Raw genomic sequence first — 20,620 nt, forward strand, 5'->3', positions numbered from 1 at the left:
AGGACAGTCTCCGCTTCCCCTTTCCTGCTCTTTGATTAATAGTGTCTTATTACAGTTACAGGACAGTCTCCGCTTCCCCTTTCCTGCTCTTTGATTAATAGTGTCTTATTACAGTTACAGGACAGTCTCCGCTTCCCCTTTCCTGCTCTTTGATTAATAGTGTCCTGTTACAGGACAGTCTCTGCTTCCCCTTTCCTGCTCTTTGATTAATAGTGTCTTATTACAGTTACAGGACAGTCTCTGCTTCCCCTTTCCTGCTCTTTGATTAATAGTGTCTTATTACAGTTACAGGACAGTCTCCGCTTCCCCTTTCCTGCTCTTTGATTAATAGTGTCCTGTTAGTTACAGGACAGTCTCCGCTTCCTGTTACAGTTACAGGACAGTCTCCACTTCCTTTTACAGTTACAGGACAGTCTCTGCTTCCCCTTTCCTGCTCTTTTATCTGGCCACACACTGCATTATGTGAAATCTGTATCTCTCATGACCCTGTTTGTTTTATAATTGAATTGTAAGCAAGAAAAGAAGCACCCTTTGTATTATTTCTTCCATCATCGGTACTTTTTGGTACTTTGCAAACCCTTTTTTGATGTTATTTTTATAGTTTAGATAAATAGAGATGACATTTCTAAATTATATAAACACTTTATACTGTTTTATAGTACCTGATGCAATGAATAAATCCAGCTGTTAAAATCGAGGTACCTTTGTCTCCCTGCTTTATTTCCTTTAGTATCAGTATCAGGGTTCTGATTCTGTTTTATTTTGTTATTCTCTCAAAAGGGGTAACAGTTTTAGTGTTAAAACCCCACAACACAGACATTTAAATATAAAGCAATGCAACGTTTCAGAAGGGCATTATATAACAAATACACCAATAAGAATATCAAGCAGAGATTGGCTTGAGGGCGCTCCCCATGACTAGCTGGACGAGGCTACAGACCCACGTAAGAGATCATAGAAAGCTATGAGGCTGGAGATGGGGAGATGGAGCACTGGGCAGCTATGAGGCTGGAGATGGGGAGATGGAGCACGGCGCAGCTATGAGGCTGGAGATGGAGCACGGGGCAGCTATGAGGCGGGAGATGGAGCACGGGGCAGCTATGAGGCTGGGGATGGAGCACGGGGCAGCTATGAGGCTGGAGATGGGGAGATGGAGCACGGGGCAGCTATGAGGCTGGAGATGGGGAGATGGAGCACGGGGCAGCTATGAGGCTGGAAATGGGGAGATGGAGCACGGGGCAGCTATGAGGCTGGAGATGGGGAGATCGAGCACGGGGCAGCTATGAGGCTGGAGATGGGGAGATCGAGCACGGGGCAGCTATGAGGCTGGAGATGGGGAGATCGAGCACGGGGCAGCTATGAGGCTGGAGATTGGGAGATCGAGCATGGGGGCAGCTATCAGCCTGGAGGTGGGGAGATTGAGGATGGGGCAGCTATGAGGCTGGAAATGGGGAGATCGAGCACGGGGCAGCTATGAGGCTGGAGATGGGGAGATCGAGCATGGGGGCAGCTATCAGCCTGGAGGTGGGGAGATTGAGCATTTGGAGGCTATGAGCCTGGAGATGGAGAGATTGAGGATGGGGCAGCTATGAGGCTGGAAATGGGGGAGATAGAGCACAGGGAGGCGCAGGGATGTGAATGAACAAATGCAAATAAGGGGCGCTTTAATTGTTTCTGTTTGACTGGTCCAATGTGTGAAGGGGGCAGTCTTTCCTCCTGAAGCAAAGTTACAGATAATTTAATAAAAACTTGACTAACCAGGGATCAGTTTATCACCATACACATACCCCCTCCACAGCTGTAAATTCAACAACAGAACTATCAGTATGATGTACAAGTTGAGGATGTCCAGAATGTGAATACCAGAGTTTCATCCCAATTTAATAAGCAGGCTGGCAGGGATTTCTTGTTCTTCTTGTTCTGTTTTTTTTTTTTAAAGCTACAGTTCTCCCATCTATTCAATATTTGACACATGCCATCTGCTATGAGGCGTTGCGAGTCCTTGTGAAAGAGCCACACTGTGTGTAATGGGATGGTGATGATGGAACTCTGCTCTGGTATTAACAGAGACCGCACTGGAATGTTCAAACAGAGTGGGAGGAGCCTGGACTTGTACAAGGGGGTGCATTGCATTGCATCATCAGGGTAAGTGAGGTGTTCCTACTGTAGTTTGAGCCAGAACACAGGGAGGAGCGGGATGTTATCACAGACAAGCTCAGGGAACTGAAGCTTATCCACGCACCCGCTGGAATGACCAAATGGAAAGTTACACAACCTATCTGGGAAGTTGGAGGCTTTTAAAATAGAGGCTTTATAAAAGATTTCCTGAGTGGAGGGAGAAAACAAGGAGAGCACAGTGATGAACCTGACTGCACAGCATCACTGCTCACGTCTCACAGAGAGCCGACTGCACAGCATCACTGCTCACGTCTCACAGGGACCTGACTGCACAGCATCACTGCTCATGTCTCACAGGGACCTGACTGCACAGCATCACTGCTCATGTCTCACAGAGAGCTGACTGCACAGCATCACTGCTCATGTCTCACAGAGAGCTGACTGCACAGCATCACTGCTCACGTCTCACAGAGAGCTGACTGCACAGCATCACTGCTCACGTCTCACAGGGACCTGACTGCACAGCATCACTGCTCATGTCTCACAGAGAGCTGACTGCACAGCATCACTGCTCACGTCTTACACAGCGCTGACTGCACAGCATCACTGCTCACGTCTCACAGAGAGCTGACTGCACAGCATCACTGCTCACGTCTCACACAGCGCTGACTGCACAGCATCACTGCTCACGTCTCACACAGCGCTGACTGCACAGCATCACTGCTCATGTCTCACAGAGAGCTGACTGCACAGCATCACTGCTCACGTCTCACAGAGAGCTGACTGCACAGCATCACTGCTCACGTCTCACAGGGACCTGACTGCACAGCATCACTGCTCATGTCTCACAGAGAGCTGACTGCACAGCATCACTGCTCACGTCTTACACAGCGCTGACTGCACAGCATCACTGCTCACGTCTCACAGAGAGCTGACTGCACAGCATCACTGCTCACGTCTCACACAGCGCTGACTGCACAGCATCACTGCTCACGTCTCACACAGCGCTGACTGCACAGCATCCCTGCTCACGTCTCACAGGGAGCTGACTGCACAGCATCACTGCTCACGTCTCACACAGCGCTGACTGCACAGCATCACTGCTCACGTCTCACACAGCGCTGACTGCACAGCATCCCTGCTCACGTCTCACAGGGAGCTGACTGCACAGCATCACTGCTCACGTCTCACACAGCGCTGACTGCACAGCATCACTGCTCACGTCTCACACAGCGCTGACTGCACAGCATCCCTGCTCACGTCTCACAGGGAGCTGACTGCACAGCATCACTGCTCACGTCTCACAGGGAGCTGACTGCACAGCATCACTGCTCACGTCTCACAGAGAGCTGACTGCACAGCATCACTGCTCACGTCTCACAGGGAGCTGACTGCACAGCATCACTGCTCACGTCTCACAGAGAGCTGACTGCACAGCATCACTGCTCACGTCTCACACAGCGCTGACTGCACAGCATCACTGCTCACGTCTCACACAGCGCTGACTGCACAGCATCCCTGCTCACGTCTCACAGAGAGCTGACTGCACAGCATCACTGCTCACGTCTCACACAGCGCTGACTGCACAGCATCACTGCTCACGTCTCACAGAGAGCTGACTGCACAGCATCACTGCTCACGTCTCACACAGCGCTGACTGCACAGCATCACTGCTCACGTCTCACAGAGAGCTGACTGCACAGCATCACTGCTCACGTCTCACAGAGAGCTGACTGCACAGCATCACTGCTCACGTCTCACAGGGAGCTGACTGCACAGCATCACTGCTCACGTCTCACAGAGCGCTGACTGCACAGCATCACTGCTCACGTCTCACAGGGAGCTGACTGCACAGCATCACTGCTCACGTCTCACAGGGAGCTGACTGCACAGCATCACTGCTCACGTCTCACAGAGAGCTGACTGCACAGCATCACTGCTCACGTCTCACAGAGAGCTGACTGCACAGCATCACTGCTCACGTCTCACAGAGAGCTGACTGCACAGCATCACTGCTCACGTCTCACAGAGAGCTGACTGCACAGCATCACTGCTCACGTCTCACACAGCGCTGACTGCACAGCATCACTGCTCACGTCTCACACAGCGCTGACTGCACAGCATCCCTGCTCATGTCTCACAGAGAGCTGACTGCACAGCATCACTGCTCACGTCTCACACAGCGCTGACTGCACAGCATCACTGCTCACGTCTCACAGGGACCTGACTGCACAGCATCACTGCTCACGTCTCACAGAGAGCTGACTGCACAGCATCACTGCTCACGTCTTACACAGCGCTGACTGCACAGCATCACTGCTCACGTCTCACAGAGAGCTGACTGCACAGCATCACTGCTCACGTCTCACACAGCGCTGACTGCACAGCATCTCTGCTCACGTCTCAGAGAGCTGACTGCACAGCATCACTGCTCACGTCTCACAGAGCGCTGACTGCACAGCATCACTGCTCACGTCTCACAGAGCGCTGACTGCACAGCATCACTGCTCACGTCTCACAGGGAGCTGACTGCACAGCATCACTGCTCACGTCTCACAGGGAGCTGACTGCACAGCATCACTGCTCACGTCTCACAGAGAGCTGACTGCACAGCATCCCTGCTCACGTCTCACAGGGAGCTGACTGCACAGCATCCCTGCTCACGTCTCACAGGGAGCTGACTGCACAGCATCACTGCTCATGTCTCACAGAGAGCTGACTGCACAGCATCACTGCTCACGTCTCACAGAGAGCTGACTGCACAGCATCTCTGCTCACGTCTCACACAGCGCTGACTGCACAGCATCACTGCTCACGTCTCACACAGCGCTGACTGCACAGCATCCCTGCTCATGTCTCACAGAGAGCTGACTGCACAGCATCACTGCTCACGTCTCACACAGCGCTGACTGCACAGCATCACTGCTCACGTCTCACAGGGACCTGACTGCACAGCATCACTGCTCATGTCTCACAGAGAGCTGACTGCACAGCATCACTGCTCACGTCTCACAGAGAGCTGACTGCACAGCATCACTGCTCACGTCTCACAGAGAGCTGACTGCACAGCATCACTGCTCACGTCTCACAGGGAGCTGACTGCACAGCATCACTGCTCACGTCTCACAGAGAGCTGACTGCACAGCATCACTGCTCACGTCTCACAGAGAGCTGACTGCACAGCATCACTGCTCACGTCTCACAGAGAGCTGACTGCACAGCATCACTGCTCATGTCTCCACACAGCGCTGACTGCACAACATCACTGCTCACGTCTCACACAGCGCTGACTGCACAACATCACTGCTCACGTCTCACACAGCGCTGACTGCACAGCATCCCTGCTCACGTCTCACAGAGAGCTGACTGCACAGCATCACTGCTCACGTCTCACACAGCGCTGACTGCACAGCATCCCTGCTCACGTCTCACAGGGAGCTGACTGCACAGCATCACTGCTCATGTCTCACAGAGAGCTGACTGCACAGCATCACTGCTCACGTCTCACAGGGAGCTGACTGCACAGCATCACTGCTCACGTCTCACAGAGAGCTGACTGCACAGCATCACTGCTCACGTCTCACAGAGAGCTGACTGCACAGCATCACTGCTCACGTCTCACAGAGAGCTGACTGCACAGCATCACTGCTCATGTCTCCACACAGCGCTGACTGCACAACATCACTGCTCACGTCTCACACAGCGCTGACTGCACAACATCACTGCTCACGTCTCACACAGCGCTGACTGCACAGCATCCCTGCTCACGTCTCACAGAGAGCTGACTGCACAGCATCACTGCTCACGTCTCACACAGCGCTGACTGCACAGCATCCCTGCTCACGTCTCACAGGGAGCTGACTGCACAGCATCACTGCTCATGTCTCACAGAGAGCTGACTGCACAGCATCACTGCTCACGTCTCACAGGGAGCTGACTGCACAGCATCACTGCTCACGTCTCACAGAGAGCTGACTGCACAGCATCACTGCTCACGTCTCACAGAGAGCTGACTGCACAGCATCACTGCTCACGTCTCACAGGGAGCTGACTGCACAGCATCACTGCTCACGTCTCACACAGCGCTGACTGCACAGCATCCCTGCTCACGTCTCACAGGGAGCTGACTGCACAGCATCACTGCTCACGTCTCACACAGCGCTGACTGCACAGCATCACTGCTCACGTCTCACAGGGAGCTGACTGCACAGCATCACTGCTCACGTCTCACAGAGAGCTGACTGCACAGCATCACTGCTCACGTCTCACAGGGAGCTGACTGCACAGCATCACTGCTCACGTCTCACACAGCGCTGACTGCACAGCATCACTGCTCACGTCTCACACAGCGCTGACTGCACAGCATCCCTGCTCACGTCTCACAGGGAGCTGACTGCACAGCATCACTGCTCACGTCTCACACAGCGCTGACTGCACAGCATCACTGCTCACGTCTCACAGGGAGCTGACTGCACAGCATCACTGCTCACGTCTCACAGGGAGCTGACTGCACAGCATCACTGCTCACGTCTCACACAGCGCTGACTGCACAGCATCACTGCTCACGTCTCACACAGCGCTGACTGCACAGCATCACTGCTCACGTCTCACAGAGAGCTGACTGCACAGCATCACTGCTCACGTCTCACAGAGAGCTGACTGCACAGCATCACTGCTCACGTCTCACAGGGAGCTGACTGCACAGCATCACTGCTCACGTCTCACAGAGCGCTGACTGCACAGCATCACTGCTCACGTCTCACAGGGAGCTGACTGCACAGCATCACTGCTCACGTCTCACAGAGAGCTGACTGCACAGCATCACTGCTCACGTCTCACAGAGAGCTGACTGCACAGCATCACTGCTCACGTCTCACACAGAGCTGACTGCACAGCATCACTGCTCACGTCTCACAGAGAGCTGACTGCACAGCATCACTGCTCACGTCTCACACAGCGCTGACTGCACAGCATCACTGCTCACGTCTCACAGAGAGCTGACTGCACAGCATCACGTCTCACGTCTCACACAGAGCTGACTGCACAGCATCACTGCTCATGTCTCACACAGCGCTGACTGCACAGCATCACTGCTCACGTCTCACACAGCGCTGACTGCACAGCATCACTGCTCACGTCTCACACAGCGCTGACTGCACAGCATCACTGCTCACGTCTCACAGAGAGCTGACTGCACAGCATCACTGCTCACGTCTCACACAGCGCTGACTGCACAGCATCACTGCTCACGTCTCACACAGCGCTGACTGCACAGCATCCCTGCTCACGTCTCACAGAGAGCTGACTGCACAGCATCACTGCTCACGTCTCACACAGCGCTGACTGCATAGCATCACTGCTCACGTCTCACAGGGAGCTGACTGCACAGCATCACTGCTCACGTCTCACAGGGAGCTGACTGCACAGCATCACTGCTCACGTCTCACACAGCGCTGACTGCACAGCATCACTGCTCACGTCTCACACAGCGCTGACTGCACAGCATCACTGCTCACGTCTCACAGAGAGCTGACTGCACAGCATCACTGCTCACGTCTCACAGGGAGCTGACTGCACAGCATCACTGCTCACGTCTCACAGAGCGCTGACTGCACAGCATCACTGCTCACGTCTCACAGAGAGCTGACTGCACAGCATCACTGCTCACGTCTCACAGAGAGCTGACTGCACAGCATCACTGCTCACGTCTCACAGGGAGCTGACTGCACAGCATCACTGCTCACGTCTCACAGAGCGCTGACTGCACAGCATCACTGCTCACGTCTCACAGGGAGCTGACTGCACAGCATCACTGCTCACGTCTCACAGAGAGCTGACTGCACAGCATCACTGCTCACGTCTCACAGAGAGCTGACTGCACAGCATTACTGCTCACGTCTCACACAGAGCTGACTGCACAGCATCACTGCTCACGTCTCACACAGCGCTGACTGCACAGCATCACTGCTCACGTCTCACAGGGAGCTGGGTTATGTGTTTCAGGAATCTGGGGTTAGCCTAGCAGTTTTAATGTTCACTTGTCATTGCTCTTTTGGTTATTTCAAGTTCAATACATTTTTTATTTTAATTGTTTTATTTGTTTGCAGTTGGTTTATCTCTCTCTCTGAACATAGTCCTGATTTGTGTGAAATGCACAACACCTCAGAGATGATGCTCAGTTGTTTACAACGTCCTGCCAATAGTGGCCAAGCTGGAAACAAATAGAAAGCCCATTGCGCAGCATGTGGATTGAAAACGCTCAATGGCGGGAGGCAGCGCCCCCTGTGGTGAATTAGGTGTACACTATTTCTTATGAATTCTGAACCTGGTGGTTTATGTTGTTGGGAACGGTTATCTTCTTAAACTAGCTGGATCTATAGAGAAAAAAAAATACATTTACTTTATAAACTATGATACGAATTCAGTTTTAAATAATATCAATTAATTTTAAAATATGAAATTCAAATACTTAATTAATTTTAAAATAAATAATGTATTTATTAATATGTATAAATTAGATGTGCCAATAGGGGATTGATCTTGAAACATTTTCAAATATTTGCAAAAAATATTTATTTATTTATAATTTGATGCTATTTTCAAATATTTGAAAAATGAATGAAAACTATTACTATTTGAATTATTCATGTTTTAAAAAAAAGTTAAACAAATTCCCTTTTGGCACCCTACATAAATTCTGGTGCTATTTTCCTTACTGAATATGTATGCTCCTGCTAACTGGCCTTCAATGTTGAACTCGACTGTACTTCCTGCACACACACACGCTGTAATATGAGCTCACGGTTATCAATCGAGCCCAGGCGATGTTAGCAACGTTTTGCACAGACTGATTTAGGGAGGGCGCTAGACTTGCATGTTAGGGACGGTGTGTGCGTGAAATGAAGCAAAGCGTGAAAGTTAAAAAGAAAAAAAAGTTCAAGATCAACGCGAAATAGACAACTGGAGTTAGTTTTGTTTTAATAAATAATAAATAAAACGATTAAGCGTACATGTTGTTTTGTTCCGGTCGCGTGTATAAACAGCACGTTCTGGACCTAAACAACATTCTGGTCTAGTCAGTACAGTAATTTACAGAGCGAGGCAGGAGCGACCAGCCCGGCTCAGATCACAGTTAAAACTGGACGCATGACAGACTTTATTGATTTGTGTTGGATCAGAAACCTGCATGTTCACGTTTTTGGTTGAAGATACAAGTGGGTCCACTCACATGCAAGCAGGACATGAAAACAAAGAGGTTGCAAGGTAAGTAAAATAAAATAAAAAAAAATTAAATAGTAAGTAATACGACTTTATTGTTTAGTGTTTGAACGTTTCTGACTGCAGCAGAGTGCCTGCTTACTGTTCCGTGGAGTTTAAATTGTAGTGAGTCTGCCAACAACAAATACGTGTTACAAAGACAAGTACATCATTAAAAAAGTGCGGTGTGACCTTAAAAATGGGTTTGCTCAGAAAATGATATTCGATCCCACTATCAATGTGCTCGAGCCTTCCTGCGCATGAACTGGTTTGAGTTCACTGCGAGCACGTTAGCTGCTTTTCTCTAACATTACGAAGTGTTACAGCCAGCTTCCCATGTTGCTGAATGAGGAGATCATGGGAACTGTGCTACTCTTAAACACCTACTGTAACTAACTGCAGGGATGGGAACAAGACTCCCATTGCAGAGCAGTTTCACCCATTCCGGGTTTTACTACGAGCTTGATTAGCCGCAGTGTGTATACTATAGGTAACAAGCTCCGGTGCATCTTATTAAACTCTTAGCAAAACCAGGATTGGATCAAACTGCTATGCAATGGGAGTCATTTTACCATCGCTGAACTGCAGTCTCACCTTACAAAAAAGCACTGCCATATCTGAAGTGCCGTTTTCTGCACTTTTACTGCAGGTGTACTGTAAATACCCTATTATGTTTATGTAGCCTAGTATATACTGCTGTTTATACCTCATTATAACCAATACTGTTGCACACCTTATAAAATAAACTAATACATACTGGAATTGTAATGAATTGGAACTGGTACATTTATATACATTAATAAAACAGAGTTGTGTTGTTTGTTAGATGTAAAATGTAATTAATTATATAACCAAAACAAAACAACGTGTGAGAGTGTTAGAGCAATTGAAAGAAATGTGATAAAGTGTGCTGGTTTACAGGGTAAGCATTAACTGAGGTGAATATGCAGTGCTCTGAGCAATGACCAACACTGCATTATACTGGTCAGAGAAGATGCTGCTTTTAATTGCGCTGGTTTCCAGCTGCTCATGCCGGTTCTAGAGACTGCAGTGCTGGTTTCCAGCTGCTCATGCTGGTTCTAGAGACTGCAGTGCTGGTTTCCAGCTGCTCATGCTGGTTCTAGAGACTGCAGTGCTGGTTTCCAGCTGCTCATGCTGGTTCTAGAGACTGCAGTGCTGGTTGAAGCACTGGTCACGCTAGTGTTTATGTACCTGCTGGGTGTCCAGTGAGAAAGCAGCAGGTGTGTGTTCCAGGAGCTCCCAGATCACTCACAGCTGCTGGCTGTTTAGCATAGAGGTTCTGTAGCGGTGTGTCAAACCAGAGCTTCTCAAGCTGGGACCTGCAGGAAGTCCCCAGGAAATCCTGGAAACTTCAGAAAAGTGTTGCTTGGTTTTCACTTGGGAGTCCCCCAGGTCAAAACTGCTTTTAAAACAAGATGATTTGAGAAGCTCTGTTAGAGCACTGGAATCTGCTTTTAAACCAAGATGATTTGAGAAGCTCTGTGTTAGAGCACTGGGATCTGCTTTTAAACCAAGATGATTTGAGAAGCTCTGTGTTAGAGCACTGGGATCTGCTTTTAAAACAAGATGATTTGAGAAGCTCTGTGTTAGAGCACTGGAATCTGCTTTTAAACCAAGATGATTTGAGAAGCTCTGTGTTAGAGCACTGGAATCTGCTTTTAAACCAAGATGATTTGAGAAGCTCTGTGTTAGAGCACTGGGATCTGCTTTTAAAACAGGATGATTTGAGAAGCTCTGTGTTAGAGCACTGGAATCTGCTTTTAAAACAAGATGATTTGAGAAGCTCTGTGTTAGAGCACTGGGATCTGCTTTTAAAACAGGATGATTTGAGAAGCTCTGTGTTAGAGCACTGGGATCTGCTTTTAAAACAAGGTGATTTGAGAAGCTCTGTGTTAGAGCACTGGAATCTGCTTTTAAACCAAGATGATTTGAGAAGCTCTGTGTTAGAGCACTGGGATCTGCTTTTAAAACAAGATGATTTGAGAAGCTCTGTGTTAGAGCACTGGAATCTGCTTTTAAACCAAGATGATTTGAGAAGCTCTGTGTTAGAGCACTGGAATCTGCTTTTAAACCAAGATGATTTGAGAAGCTCTGTGTTAGAGCACTGGGATCTGCTTTTAAAACAGGATGATTTGAGAAGCTCTGTGTTAGAGCACTGGAATCTGCTTTTAAAACAAGATGATTTGAGAAGCTCTGTGTTAGAGCACTGGGATCTGCTTTTAAAACAGGATGATTTGAGAAGCTCTGTGTTAGAGCACTGGGATCTGCTTTTAAAACAAGGTGATTTGAGAAGCTCTGTGTTAGAGCACTGGAATCTGCTTTTAAACCAAGATGATTTGAGAAGCTCTGTGTTAGAGCACTGGAATCTGCTTTTAAAACAAGATGATTTGAGAAGCTGTGTGTTAGAGCACTGGGATCTGCTTTTCCCATTGTTATTCAATGCATCTAACACAGTTTACCATGGTTTGCCATGCTTTTCAATATAAAGCAAAGAGATTTATGCTTTACCTCTCTGTGCTTTACAATGCTTCCCCTCTGGTATGAGGAAGTGAACATGGATGAACAATACCACGCTGTCAGACACCCTGCCCTATTACACATCTTACATTGTGATAGGTCTAACATCGCTGTGTATTGCATAGTCAGTGACCTGCATGACGTGATGGAACTCACAAGTAGTAAAAGAAACATTATCAATTCAATGAGAAACGTTTTGACTAGAAGTCTTTTTCAATGTCTTTAAATGCTGGGATTCCAACACACCGTATGAAGACACTGAGAAAGACTTGAGGTTGAAACGTGTGTCATTGTATCATTGTGTTTGTGTTAGTCTTTGTAAATTCAGCACTGTTGAGTATTTAAGAGTTCTGGGTGTAGTTCTGTCAGGGTTCTATAGTGTGGAACACCCTGTGTACGCTACAGTATAGCTTTAGAACCACACGCTGATATCTGGATCTGCATTTGCTGGCAGCAGTTATTTGCGTTTTGTTGTTTTCAGTATTAATTGTTTACTGTATTTGGAGTTCTAAAAGCAGGTTACATTTTGAATTGAAAAGGAAACATCCAGAGAATGGGATGCAGTCAGGTTGTATTGCTAGCTGGCTCTTCTCTAGTAAAACACTCACGCTTCCACTATAGTGTTCTTCCATTAAAAAGTGAAATATGGAAAGCTCCAAATCATTGTTTCGGGAAGTCTCATTGATTTATAACAGCAACAGCATGTTAATGAGGAGTTTAACTGTAAAACGTGAACCCCTACAGTATCTGTGACCAGCGTCGTATCAATCCACTCCTGCTGCAGCATGCTGGATTATTGGGAGTATCACATTGTGGTGATACATGAAGGTGTTTCTGTCTGTCGTATGTTACACTGTTCTGTCTATACTGCTGATTTATGTGATGCTCAGCAGGATTCCATCAACACTGATAGCTCTGACTCTCAACAGCTGTGCCAGGGATCTATGTTATCTGACACTGAATTCACAGCTGTGCCAGGTATCTATGTTATCTGACTCTCAATTCACAGCTGTGCCAGGTATCTATGTTATCTGACTCTCAATTCACAGCTGTGCCAGGTATCTATGTTATCTGACTCTCAATTCACAGCTGTGCCAGGGATCTATGTTATCTGACTCTCAATTTACAGCTGTGCCAGGGATCTGTTATCTGACTCTCAATTCACAGCTGTGTCAGGGATCTAGAGACGTGCTCAAATTTGTTGGTACCCCTCCACAAAAAACGAAGAATGCACAATTTTCTCTGAAATAACTTGAAACTGACAAAAGTAATTGGCATCCACCATTGTTTATTCCATATTTAATAGAAATCAGACTTTGCTTTTGATTTTTTATTCAACATAATATTGTAAATAAGAAAACAAATGAAAATGGCATGGACAAAAATGATGGGACCGCTAACCTAATATTTTGTTGCACAACCTTTAGAGGCAATCACTGCAATCAAACGTTTTCTGTAGCTCTCAGTGAGACTTCTGCACCTGTTAACAGGTAGTTTGGCCCACTCTTCCTGAGCAAACTGCTCCAGCTGTCTCAGGTTTGATGGGTGCCTTCTCCAGACTGCAAGTTTCAGCTCTTTCCATAGATGTTCGATAGGATTCAGATCAGGACTCATAGAAGGCCACTTCAGAATAGTCCAATGTTTTGTTCTTATCCATTCTTGGGTGCTTTTAGCTGTGTGTTTTGGGTCATTATCCTGTTGGAGGACCCATGACCTGCGACTGAGACAGAGCTTTCTGACACTGGGCAGTACGTTTCGCTCCAGAATGCCTTGATAGTCTTGAGATTTCATTGTGCCCTGCACAGATTCAAGGCACCCTGTGCCAGGCGCAGCAAAGCAGCCCCAAAACATAACCGAGCCTCCTCCATGTTTCACTGTAGGTATGGTGTTCTTTTCTTTGAAAGCTTCATTTTTTCGTCTGTGAACATAGAGCTGATGTGACTTGCCAAAAAGCTCCAGTTTTGACTCATCTGTCCAAAGGACATTCTCCCAGAAGGATTGTGGCTTGTCAATATGCATTTTAGCAAATTCCAGTCTGGCTTTTTTATGTTTTTCTTTCAAAAGTGGAATCCTCCTGGGTCTTCTTCCAAGGAGCCCACTTTCGCTCAAAAAGCAACGGATGGTGCGATCAGAAACTGACGTGCCTTCACCTTGGAGTTCAGCTTGTATCTCTTTGGCAGTTATCCTTGGTTCTTTTTCTACCATTCGCACTATCCTTCTGTTCAATCTGGGGTCGATTTTCCTCTTGCGGCCGCGCCCAGGGAGGTTGGCTACAGTTCCATGGACCTTAAACTTCTTAATAATATTTGCAACTGTTGTCACAGGAACATCAAGCTGCTTGGAGATGGTCTTGTAGCCTTTACCTTTACCATGCTTGTCTATTATTTTCTTTCTGATCTCCTCAGACAACTCTCTCCTTTGCTTTCTCTGGTCCATGTTCAGTGTGGTGCACACAATGATACCAAACAGCACAGTGACTACTTTTCTCCATTTAAGATTGGAGACATGTGTGATACTAATTAAAGAAACGAATTAGTTTGAAATATCACTATAATCCAATTATTTATTATCTTTTCTAAGGGGTACCAACAAATGTGTCCAGGCCATTTTAGAATATCTTTGTAGAATAAGCAATAATTCATCTCTTTTCACAGCTTCTTTGCTTTATTCTATGACATACCAAAGGCATGCAAGTATACATGATAAAATAGCTTTTAATTTCATTACTTTTCAGGAGGAATGAAGCATTATTTCAATGAGCTGTAAGGGTACCAACAAATTTGAGCACGTCTGTATGTTATCTGACTCTCAATTCACAGCTGTGCCAGGGATCTATGTTATCTGACTCTCAATTCACAGCTGTGCCAGGGATCTATGTTACTCACACACTTGTTATTGTTCAGTGAACTGTACCTTTTTTGTTTTTGCTGTTTGTCAGGGTTTTCATTCAAGACTTTATTGGGCTGCTGTTTCACTCTGTAAATATTATGGAAGGAGGCGATGTTTGCTGAGTTACAATAAGAAGTACAATCGCTCAGTGCAGCGTTGGGTACCTCTCTGCACACTGCGTTTAACTGCTTGTGCCACTAGTCCTGCTGCATTCCACAGACACACAGACGGGCTCTGCTTGTTCAGTGGCCTGTTTATGTTTACTCCTCACTTCAGTGTCAAAGCAAACTTGACAAGGACATGTGGAATGAGATTGTAAAACAGAGAGGGATTCTCAGTCTGCAGCAAGTGTATTACCTCCCCCCCCTTCACATCCCTGGGTGCTGAGTCACTTACCTCTGCAAAAACAAAATTCAAGGACCCTTGAATGAAATGCTAAGGAAAAGGCTCATTTTCTGATAATGGTTGTAATCAGGTGTAAAACTATCAAGGAACAGCCGAGATGCAGGAAGGAGCAGTGAAAGTATTAGTCTGAACTAGGGGTAGCCATCGATGATATGAAAATTGCATATCGATGTCGATAATATCAAAGTCTTCCAAAACAGAGAAAAATACAATAACACAGTTGCAATATTAAACATATACAGAAGTTAACAGATATTTCCATATGAAAAGCAAAAACCTACTTTTAACTTAGTGGTGCTTTGCTTCACAATATCCATGCAGAAAAACAAGGTCTTGTTATATTGTTTTACTATTCCATCATCAGCCACCTCAAAACCGAAATATTAAATTCTATACTTCACTGCACACAGACTTGCTAGCCAATCCGGAAGTAATTGAATCTTGCTGCTCTGCGTGTAAATGCTGACTCACGACTCACGCTAAACGTATAATCCAGAAAGGAGGCTCAAGAGAGTGATTCAAGAATTAAACAAGAATTCAAGCAGAATTGAAGTTCAAGGCTCAAACTATAACGCAGTGCCCTGACTCGTGCTATAGTTACTGCTGTACTGCTAGAAGTCCTGTGGGTGAACGTATGACGTTGTGTGATGAAACATTCGTTAGCACAACACATTGATAGCATCACACTGATGGCACATTGAGAGTATCACACTGATGGCACATTGATAGCATCACACTGATGGCACATTGAGAGTATCACACTGATGGCACATTGAGAGTATCACACTGATGGCACATTGAGAGTATCACACTGATGGGCACATTGAGAGTATCACACTGATGGGCACATTGAGAGTATCACACTGATGGGCACATTGAGAGTATCACACTGATGGGCACATTGATAGCATCACACTGATGGACACATTGAGAGTATCACACTGATGGAACATTGAGAGTATCACACTGATGGCACATTGAGAGTATCACACTGATGGGCACATTGATAGCATCACACTGATGGGCACATTGATAGCATCACACTGATGGCACATTGAGAGTATCACACTGATGGACACATTGAGAGTATCACACTGATGGACACATTGAGAGTATCACACTGATGGACACATTGAGAGTATCACACTGATGGACACATTGAGAGTATCACACTGATGGGCACATTGAGAGTATCACACTGATGGGCACATTGAGAGTATCACACTGATGGGCACATTGAGAGTATCACACTGATGGACACATTGAGAGTATCACACTGATGGGCACATTGAGAGTATCACTCTGATGGGCACATTGAGAGTATCACACTGATGGGCACATTGAGAGTATCACACTGATGGGCACATTGAGAGTATCACACTGATGGGCACATTGAGAGTATCACACTGATGGCACATTGAGAGTATCACACTGATGGCACATTGAGAGTATCACACTGATGGGCACATTGAGAGTATCACACTGATGGGCACATTGAGAGTATCACACTGATGGACACATTGAGAGTATCACACTGATGGGCACATTGAGAGTATCACACTGATGGACACATTGAGAGTATCACACTGATGGGCACATTGAGAGTATCACACTGATGGGCACATTGAGAGTATCACACTGATGGGCACATTGAGAGTATCACACTGATGGGCACATTGAGAGTATCACACTGATGGGCACATTGAGAGTATCACACTGATGGGCACATTGAGAGTATCACACTGATGGGCACATTGAGAGTATCACACTGATGGACACATTGAGAGTATCACACTGATGGACACATTGAGAGTATCACACTGATGGGCACATTGAGAGTATCACACTGATGGGCACATTGATAGCATCACACTGATGGACACATTGAGAGTATCACACTGATGGAACATTGAGAGTATCACACTGATGGACACATTGAGAGTATCACACTGATGGAACATTGAGAGTATCACACTGATGGGCACATTGAGAGTATCACACTGATGGCACATTGAGAGTATCACACTGATGGGCACATTGAGAGTATCACACTGATGGGCACATTGAGAGTATCACACTGATGGGCACATTGAGAGTATCACACTGATGGGCACATTGAGAGTATCACACTGATGGGCACATTGAGAGTATCACACTGATGGGCACATTGAGAGTATCACACTGATGGGCACATTGAGAGTATCACACTGATGGCACATTGAGAGTATCACACTGATGGGCACATTGAGAGTATCACACTGATGGCACATTGAGAGCATCACATTGATTGAAAGAATGGAATTATCCTAGATTTTCTTTAAAGTTCGGCCCTGTGTACATTCACAGTAGTTTTATTCTAACTTGGCTGACGTTTTATTTTAATGGGGAGATTATAAATCTTGGAGCTAATCCTGTTGATCAAGAATAACCCTTTCATACACGCGCATATATTTAAAGGCATTAGCCCTCTGTGTGGAAATTGACATGGCTGCGTTTGCAGTTGATCACAGCTGATCTGGTGTGTTAGCTGTGTGCAGTGTGGTCTGTATAGTTTCATAGGATTGATCACAGCTGCGCTGGTGTGTTAGCTGTGTGCAGTGTGGTCTGTATAGTTTCATAGGATTGATCACAGCTGCTCTGGTGTGTTTGCTGTGTGCAGTGTGGTCTGTATAGTTTCATAGGATTGTCTTATTCCACCCTGATCAAAGGCAGAGTCTGGCATTAGAACAGAACTCACTTCTTCACCAGACTTTCACCTAGCCTCCTGTAGAAGTTCCGTATCGCATTTGGTTATGAAACGATAAACGTCATTTTTATACAAATGTGGTTCATTTATTGGAGCTCATTTTGAACTAAAGATAATTCATAATAACTGAGCTGTGCTGCTCAGGGCAGTCTTATACCAACAGACTCCGTATCGACTGGGCAGATAAACTAAAACCTCTAGTTACTGTGTGTCTCTACTGCTGTTGAGAACAGAAACACTTTCAGTGATTCATATCAGAACTGAACCTGGGGAAGGTAGAAGATCCCCTTTTCTCCTCTGTCATTTTCTATATAATTCAATGACATAACCTTGTTCAGTTTAACTCCTAGCTCACTGGTGTCTGCAGCTGGACTTTATTCTGTTATAGTTTTTCATTTCTGTGCATTCTTGGTGTTTTTATTATATAGATTTTACCATCAACAGCCCTGTATTTGTTCTCATCCCCTTACTGTTTATCATATTGATGGCTGTAGCCTTTTGAAGCTTCCCTGGGCTCCCACATGATGGCAGCATTGAGCATCCTGGCTCCCTCTGCTCCAGTCCAGTGGACTCTGCAGCACAATAACTTGACGGAGAGCGAGGGAAGAGTTTCTGTCTCTTAATGTTTGAAACTTTTAGACAAAATGCTAAACTTTGTAAATTTGGATAGTAACGTTTAAACATTTAAACACCCCTACCCAGCACCTCCAAGCAGGTCTAGTGTCGTGGCTGGTTTGGCAGGTCTATGTTCTGCAGTGATCTTTCTTCAGTGTCGTGGCTGGTTTGGCAGGTCTATGTTCTGCAGTGATCTTGCTTCAGTGTCGTGGCTGGTTTGGGGGGGGCATGTTCTGCAGTGATCTTGCTTCAGTGTTGTGGCTGTCTTGGCAGGTCTATGTTCTGCAGTGATCTTTCTTCAGTGTCGTGGCTGGTTTGGCAGGTCTATGTTCTGCAGTGATCTTGCTTCAGTGTCGTGGCTGGTTTGGCAGGTCCATGTTCTGCAGTGATCTTTCTTCAGTGTCGTGGCTGGCTTGGCAGGTCCATGTTCTGCAGTGATCTTGCTTCAGTGTCGTGGGCTGGCTTGGCAGGTCCATGTTCTGCAGTGATCTTGCTTCAGTGTCGTGGCTGGTTTGGCAGGTCCATGTTCTGCAGTGATCTTGCTTCAGTGTCGTGGCTGGCTTGGCAGGTCCATGTTCTGCAGTGATCTTGCTTCAGTGTCGTGGCTGGCTTGGCAGGTCCATGTTCTGCAGTGATCTTTCTTCAGTGTTGTGGCTGGCTTGGGGGGTCCATGTTCTGCAGTGATCTTTCTTCAGTGTCGTGGCTGGCTTGGCAGGTCCATGTTCTGCAGTGATCTTGCCTTGTCTTTGCAGGTCCTGACCATGCCTGAGCGTGCTCCTGCCAGCCCATGTCAGTGTGTGCTGCTGAGGGAGCTGTTAGGACAGCCAGCACAACCCCAGAAAAAGATTAAAAACAGTTGCTGGAACAGCTGCTGCTGTGGTGGCAGGGTTAACTGCTACGTCTTTGAATTTCAATGCCAGAGGAGTCACAGTATCTTGGCCCTAACTCTAACATTTCAAAGCCCATTATAAAACTGGATTAATTTGACTCCCTCATTTCCAGGTCCAGCAATCTGCCTGCTTATTGCAAAGGTGTGTCCTCAGGTTAATAAAATGAGGATGGGTGTGTGCACTGAAACCGAGGGGTTTAGGGGGGTCTTCAAAACACACAGTAAAAATGGGAAACTCAGACAGTTGAGCAAATAGGGTGTGCAAATTAAATACCACTATCAGCCACGTATCAATTCATGCTGTTTGCTTTCCAGTTCTTGTTTTTTTTACTTTTTTTGTCGCATCCTTAAAACATATTTTTAAAAAGTTCAGAGCAATACTGTAGATTCTCTGCTAAGACCATTCCATAGTTCGTAAGAGGCTCAAAATCTGGGGGTGTTGACAGTGGAACTTGACAGAAATGGCCTCAAATGTTTAAATTTAGATTCAGTCCACCCTTCATCTGTTCCCATGTGACTGGCCTTCTTTTCATCCAGTTTACCCATCTGTTTAAAATGAAGGCTGCAGTGGATTCCTGCAGAGAAGCTGCCTATTAGTGCCCATGTTGAAGAGCTTTCTCACGCAGCAGTCAGCAGGCAGTGTGTGGTTAGAGGGGGGTACTTTACCCCTTCCTCACCCTGCATGTTGCACAGCGATCCGCTGAAATCCCAGCTGCACAACTCTCCCTACTCCCTGATCTTACACAGTGATTCACTGAAATCCCAGCTCCACACCCCTCACTCCTCACTGATCTTACACAGTGATTCACTGAAATCCCAGCTCCACCCCCCTCACGCCTCACTGATCTTACACAGTGATTCACTGAAATCCCAGCTCCACCCCCCTCACGCCTCACTGATCTTACACAGAGATTCACTGAAATCCCAGCTCCACACCCCTCACTCCTCACTGATCTTACACAGCGATTCACTGAAATCCCAGCTCCACCCCCCTCACGCCTCACTGATCTTACACAGAGATTCACTGAAATCCCAGCTCCACCCCCCTCACTCCTCACTGATCTTACACAGTGATTCACTGAAATCCCAGCTCCACACCCCTCACTCCTCACTGATCTTACACAGTGATTCACTGAAATCCCAGCTCCACACCCCTCACTCCT

The 20,620-nt window shown here is 46.7% G+C and overlaps 1 protein-coding gene across 1 annotated transcript in view; it reads left to right on the forward strand.

Annotated features, from left to right (window-relative positions):
• The first annotated feature begins 8,896 nt into the window (after nt 1-8,896).
• Nucleotides 8,897-20,620, forward strand: part of LOC117414068 (rho guanine nucleotide exchange factor 3) — a 144,668-nt gene continuing 132,944 nt past the window's right edge. Inside the window, exon 1 of the mRNA XM_058999355.1 lies at nt 8,897-9,381. Coding sequence (XP_058855338.1) covers nt 9,305-9,381 — 77 coding nt within the window. The 5' untranslated portion in view covers nt 8,897-9,304. The remainder of the gene's footprint in view (nt 9,382-20,620) is intronic.

Source organism: Acipenser ruthenus, chromosome 25 (assembly GCF_902713425.1).
Source record: "Acipenser ruthenus chromosome 25, fAciRut3.2 maternal haplotype, whole genome shotgun sequence".
NCBI classification, from domain to species: Eukaryota; Metazoa; Chordata; class Actinopteri; order Acipenseriformes; family Acipenseridae; genus Acipenser; species Acipenser ruthenus.